The sequence below is a fragment of the Sceloporus undulatus genome, chromosome 8 (assembly GCF_019175285.1).
Source record: "Sceloporus undulatus isolate JIND9_A2432 ecotype Alabama chromosome 8, SceUnd_v1.1, whole genome shotgun sequence".
NCBI classification, from domain to species: Eukaryota; Metazoa; Chordata; class Lepidosauria; order Squamata; family Phrynosomatidae; genus Sceloporus; species Sceloporus undulatus.
The window spans coordinates 25,518,386-25,523,937 of NC_056529.1; the positions used below are offsets into that span (position 1 = coordinate 25,518,386).

The 5,552-nt window shown below is 42.4% G+C and overlaps 1 protein-coding gene across 1 annotated transcript in view; it reads left to right on the forward strand.

Moving 5' to 3' along the window:
- The window catches only part of LOC121914420 (cytochrome P450 3A19-like), an 11,500-nt gene extending 6,818 nt beyond the window's left edge, over positions 1 to 4,682 (forward strand). Inside the window, exons 3-7 of the mRNA XM_042437817.1 lie at positions 78 to 278; positions 1,737 to 1,897; positions 3,055 to 3,281; positions 3,880 to 4,087; positions 4,653 to 4,682. Of these exons, the coding sequence (XP_042293751.1) occupies positions 78 to 278; positions 1,737 to 1,897; positions 3,055 to 3,281; positions 3,880 to 4,087; positions 4,653 to 4,682 (827 nt within the window). The remainder of the gene's footprint in view (positions 1 to 77; positions 279 to 1,736; positions 1,898 to 3,054; positions 3,282 to 3,879; positions 4,088 to 4,652) is intronic.
- The last annotated feature ends 870 nt before the right edge of the window (positions 4,683 to 5,552 follow it).

A 5,552-nucleotide genomic window follows, 5' to 3' on the forward strand; every position in this document is an offset into this window, starting at 1 on the left:
GGGGTAGTTAATGTCTGAGTTGCTCTTTAATTTGGATCCATAGTAACTTCATCTAGTCTTTAAATAAAAGCAAACAGATGAAGGAGATATCATTGCCTATCTCCCATTCTTAACCTGGTTGTGCCCAAATGGATTTTTCTTCCAGTTCCTCTCTCTTTCCACTCATCATATCATTCTTTTTGATTCCCAGAGCCGAGTAGACTTCTTGCAGCTGATGATTGACTCCCAGACTTCCAGTGGCAATCACCAAAGCAATGGGATCGATCACACATATAAAGGTAATGTGCAGTTTTGAAATTGTCTGTAAAGAGAAAGGAAGCCTGTAAAATAGCATTCCCTGGTAGGTGCAGAAGAAATTGCCCATGCTTTCTTAAGTAGGAATTTAAGTCCCTTCTCAAAGGAACCGCAGAGTCATTTTTAGCATTCTTCTTCTTGCTTCGAGAAAATCTTTGGAGATTTTACAGTTTTGGAAGCTAATTGCCATCTGGGACTTATTCTGCACAAAATCCACATATGGCTGTTTTGCACAGAAAACAGCGCTTTCTGCATTAGAAACAGCATATTTCCTGTGCAAACATGGCTGTTTCCTGTGTGTGATAAATGCAAATCAGTGATGTGCGAATTTTGTGAAGATTTGCATCATACAGGGTTCTTCTTGTTAAGACTTTCTCAAGACTCAAAAAACATATTTTTCAACCATTTATGGCCCTCCCTGTTGAGGCAAGTCAATGGTCAACCTTGGTCTTGAGAAACTGACTGTCCAGGGAAATGCCTCACTCTGTAGCTTTGGTGGCTTGCGTGTTACACAGAGGCCATCTGGGTAGAAATAGTAAGATCTAGCCTTGGCCATTAAGAGGACTCATTGAAGGTACCCTGCTCAGTGCTACTTCCATTGCTGTCCCCAAATCCTGGAGCCAATGGTGGCAGTTATGAGTCCACATGCCCAGAGCAGACATTAGAATCCTCCTAATGGTTTTTGCTGGAGTAACTGGGAATCTTACCAAGGTAACTGCTTTTCCTGACATTACCTAAGAAGATTATCAGTACCACTTTATTCAGTGCTTTTGTCAGACTATGTAATGGCTACCAGGTGCTGCATGGATGTAGCCATGTACTTTCTGGGTTCACTCTCAATGCTACCTAGCTGGCTGTCTTCATCCTCCCTTTTCTCTAGCCTCCCTTTACCTTTGGCCTCCCATTCCTTTATATGTGAACACTGGTGGAACTTGATGATCTATCAGGTTCAAAGGGGATCTTTTCCGTGAGTCAGTAGTATTTTTTTAAAAATGAAGTTCTGATCCATGTTGACAGAAAGTACAAAGCTACTCAAACCAATGTGAGGCAATGCAAAGTTTTCTTTGGTGTGGCCTGCAAACACTTTCCACAACAACACAAGGAAGCTCCAGCAGGAGCTGTTTAAAAACAGAAAAAGAAAAACAAGAAATATGCATGGGTTTTTATATATCTATCTATCTTTCTTTCTTTCTTTCTTTCTTTCTTTCTTTCTTTCTTTCTTTTTACAAAGTTTGCTTCAACTATTGGTGCTATGCCATTACCTAAAATGGAATTTGGCAGTTTCCTGGCAGTGCTTCTAGGTACATAAAGCCACTAAGAAGGGAGTGGCTTCCAGATCATTTATCTAATGTTTGAACAATCCTTGCATACCATACACAGGTAATGTTCCTACTGTGCGTGTCACACAGTTTGAGTTTCAACTTTCTTGCCTTTGTTTACAGGCTTAACTGATGATGAAATCCTGGCCCAAGCCTTTATTTTTGTTTTTGCTGGGTACGAACCCACCAGCAACTCCCTTGGTTACGTGGCCTACCTTTTAGCCACTCATCCAGATGTTCAACAGAAGCTTCAAAGCGAGATAGATTCTGTTCTACCCAACAAAGTAAGAGCATGTCAGTCGCATAGGGGATGTTTGGCTTCTCGGGGTCTTGATATAAATGGCAGATTACCTGCATCAGGTGTGAGGAACCTTTTTCAGGCCATAAACCATTCTTCATTTTTGGAAACATGATGGATGATGGAAATGAGTACAGTTAAAAGTAAAAGATGTCGGGTTTTCCCCACACTACTTTCCCCACACTACTCTTTCCATTTTTGACCGACCTTTGAGAACTGATCACTTAGGAAGGATGGGGCTTGTATAATGTGCTGGGTTTTCTATTTGTTATTTTTCATTGTGCTGTTGTGTTTTTTAAGGGTTATGTTTTCATCTAGTTTTAATTTTTTCGATAGTTTAATTACTTCTTAATGTTTGTATTTTGTGCATTTTAACTGTGTATTTTAAAATCTGTTCTAAGCTGTCTTCAGTCTCATACTGGGAAAAAGGCCAGATGCTGATGATGATGATGATGATGATGATGATGATGATGATGATAATAAATTCATATACACTCTTTTCCATATTTAACGCACTCTGTAATATGTAACACACACATCTTCATTCACAAATACAGAAAAATATTTTTTTCTTATTTTCATACACTTATGCACACTCCCTTCTTCCTTGCTCTTGCACATGTACACATTAAAATGTTGCACCTAACTGAGCCTTTGGAAAGCTCCCTTTGGTATCAGGGGCATACATGCTCATTGTAACATAGCAGTTCAACAAGTAGAACTATTCCTGGCAATTCAACAGTCCTGGACTTCCTATTGAGCTGCTGTGGCCCTCCAATGGGCATTCTGTTGCTGGCAAAGAGTGGCGGTGGTCGATTGGAAAAGGGTCTGGCTGTGTCACTGTAGCCAGATGCAAAATGATTATATCATCTGCTGAGGCCTCTGGTGGATTTCAATATCTGACTACAATAAGATAGGCAGATGTTTCCTTGATCCCTCACCTACTCTCTAAGCCATCATCCATGAGGGTACCTGCAGTGGTTCAATTGTAAGTTGAGGTGGGGGGCTTAAAAAGACATATGTCAGATAAGGAGGTAAGGCGAACCTATGCCTGCTTATGCCACTAACAGGATTCTAGCTAGAGGTAGCAAGTTTGAAGTTATAATTGGATATGGTAATCTTCTGCCTTTCATTGTCCCAAAGGCTCCTCTCACATACGATGCCATCACGCAACTGGAATATCTTGACATGGTACTGAATGAGACACAAAGGCTGTATCCTCTTGGCGGGCGGATTGAAAGGATGTGCAAGAAAGATGTTGAAATAAATGGGGTGACTATTCCAAAAGGTGTTGGGGTGATGATACCACCCTACATTCTCCACCGGGATCCAGAATACTGGCCAGAACCTGAAGAGTTTAGACCTGAGAGGTAATGTCTGTCCGTCTGTCTATCTCTCTATCTGATCTCTAGTGTTGGTGAACAATAGGAAATACATCAACCGCTTGATCATGAGAAGGATGATCACTGATCAGGCAGTTCCTCATTGCTTTCTTTACTTGACACTTGCTGAAAAACTGTATGTTTGAATTGGAATGGGGTCATATGAAAGTTGTACCATGACAAATGGTGGCTCATTTTCACATGCAAGCCACTTCTTGATGCTGCAGCTTGGTAGATGGTGAAATATCAAATTTTCAGTGTCATGGAACAAAACGTTCCAATTTGCATATGCTTCTAAAAACAGGTGGAGCCCTGTCACTGGCTCTTTTGAATCATAGGAAACAGCTTGAGATCAGTCCAACCACATATTTCAGTTCAGTAGGCAGTAACTAGCCATGGCCAGTGGTCTTTCCCAGCCCTACCTGGAGATGCTGGGGAATGAAAGTGGGATGTAAAAGTATATGTACTGATACTCAGCACCTGAGTTACCACTGAGCAACAGTGCTGAGACTCGGCCCAGTGTGCCACAATTTCATTGGCTCTGCTACTCCCCCTCTCATTTCTCTTGTCATTCTGAATGTACCAGGTTCAGCAAAGAGAACAGAGAAAATGTGGATCCTTACACATACCTGCCCTTTGGAGCTGGTCCCCGGAACTGCATTGGAATGAGATTTGCTCTTGTTACTATGAAAGTGGCTATTACAATCCTTTTGCAGCATTTCTCGTTCAGAGTCTGTAAAGAAACTCCAGTGAGTAGAATGCATTTATTTATTTATTTATTTATTTATTTATCTGTGAATGCATGTTGTGCCATACTTCAAGTATTTCTGACTTATGGCAACCCCAAGGCGCTCCTCATGAGTTTTTCTTGCCTCGATTTGTTTCAGAGGAGGGTTTACCATGCTTTCCTTGAGGATGAGGGACTTGCCTAAGTTCACCCAGTGGGTTTTATGGCCAACCGGGAATTGAACTCTGGTCTCCAGAGTTGTATGCCAACATTCAAGCCACTGCACCCACCCCCCCCCTTGGTTCTCTACAGAGATGCTCAAATGCTGCCTTGCCTTCGCATTGCGCAATAAATTCCACAACGCATAGAATCAATGAATGTGCTACAGCCCGAAGCATTAGGCATTGGCTGTGGAAAGATTAGAAAACAACATATTAAAACAGCACGGGCCTTCCCTCCCCTCTTTAAAAGTGGGTTTCATCCTCTGCTTTTGGGAACTTGAGCTGCTTGGATTTACTTTTGTTCTCCTAACACAAATCTTTTAAAAAGAAGAAAACCCTTTTGCACACCTGTCTTTTTACCCCTCCAGCTAGACCTGGTATAACTTTTCCCACACCCCTCCTCCTCTTTAGAAAATTACCAGAGAACTCAACCGGGCATAACCCCCCCCGTCCAAACAGAAACGACAAAACTGACCCTCCTCCTCCGATTGCCCGAGTGACCCAATCCACTTCTTTGACGTGCATCAACTCGTTTCAATTCATGCACAGGAGGCTCCTCTCCTCCTCCTTTTGTAGATACCTTTCCTCCCCCTTCCTTTCAGAGAAAGAAAAATGCAAGTTTTAGGCTCTAGCATTGATCCCGTTCGCTTTGTTTAATCCGTCTGTATTGACCTATCTTAACTACTGAGACAGTGAACGGTTTTCATAGCTCCATTGCCTGTTGGCCTTTGTGGCGCTCTGCTGCTTTTCGGCCTTTTGCCAGGAATTCACAATCATCATATCTACCTATCACAGTCCACCTCTGAGCAACTGTCGTTTTGTAAGACATTTAGCCTCTCTCTTCAGAGAGCTCTGGTGCCACAATACACTTTTCTTCCCAGGATTCCCTAGCATGACCCCTGGCATTAACGTGTCAACCTGGATATTTCTGCCGTGCGCTCCCGCCTTCTCTGCTAGTCGCTACCAGCCTTATCTAGACTTTGCCATTTGCAATAGGAACATTTATAGCTTCCTTTTGCCCCTTGGACCGCCCTACCTGTTTGCATCAGGAGAACCAACGTTGTCTCCTCTGGGACCTAAACTTCGTTGACCTCCCCGATTCCCAAACTGTTGACCCGCGAAATTGAGCCACAAATTGGAGGCACGGCCCGAAAGGACTTTGCACTTCGATTTGTACACAACGGAAATTAAAAGAGCCCACCAAGAGACTTGATAGTCCTTATAATAAATACAATACGATCTATTGTTCCCTTTACATATGATAGTTACCATTACACATGTAAACTATCGCCCGACTTCTTATGTCTCCAT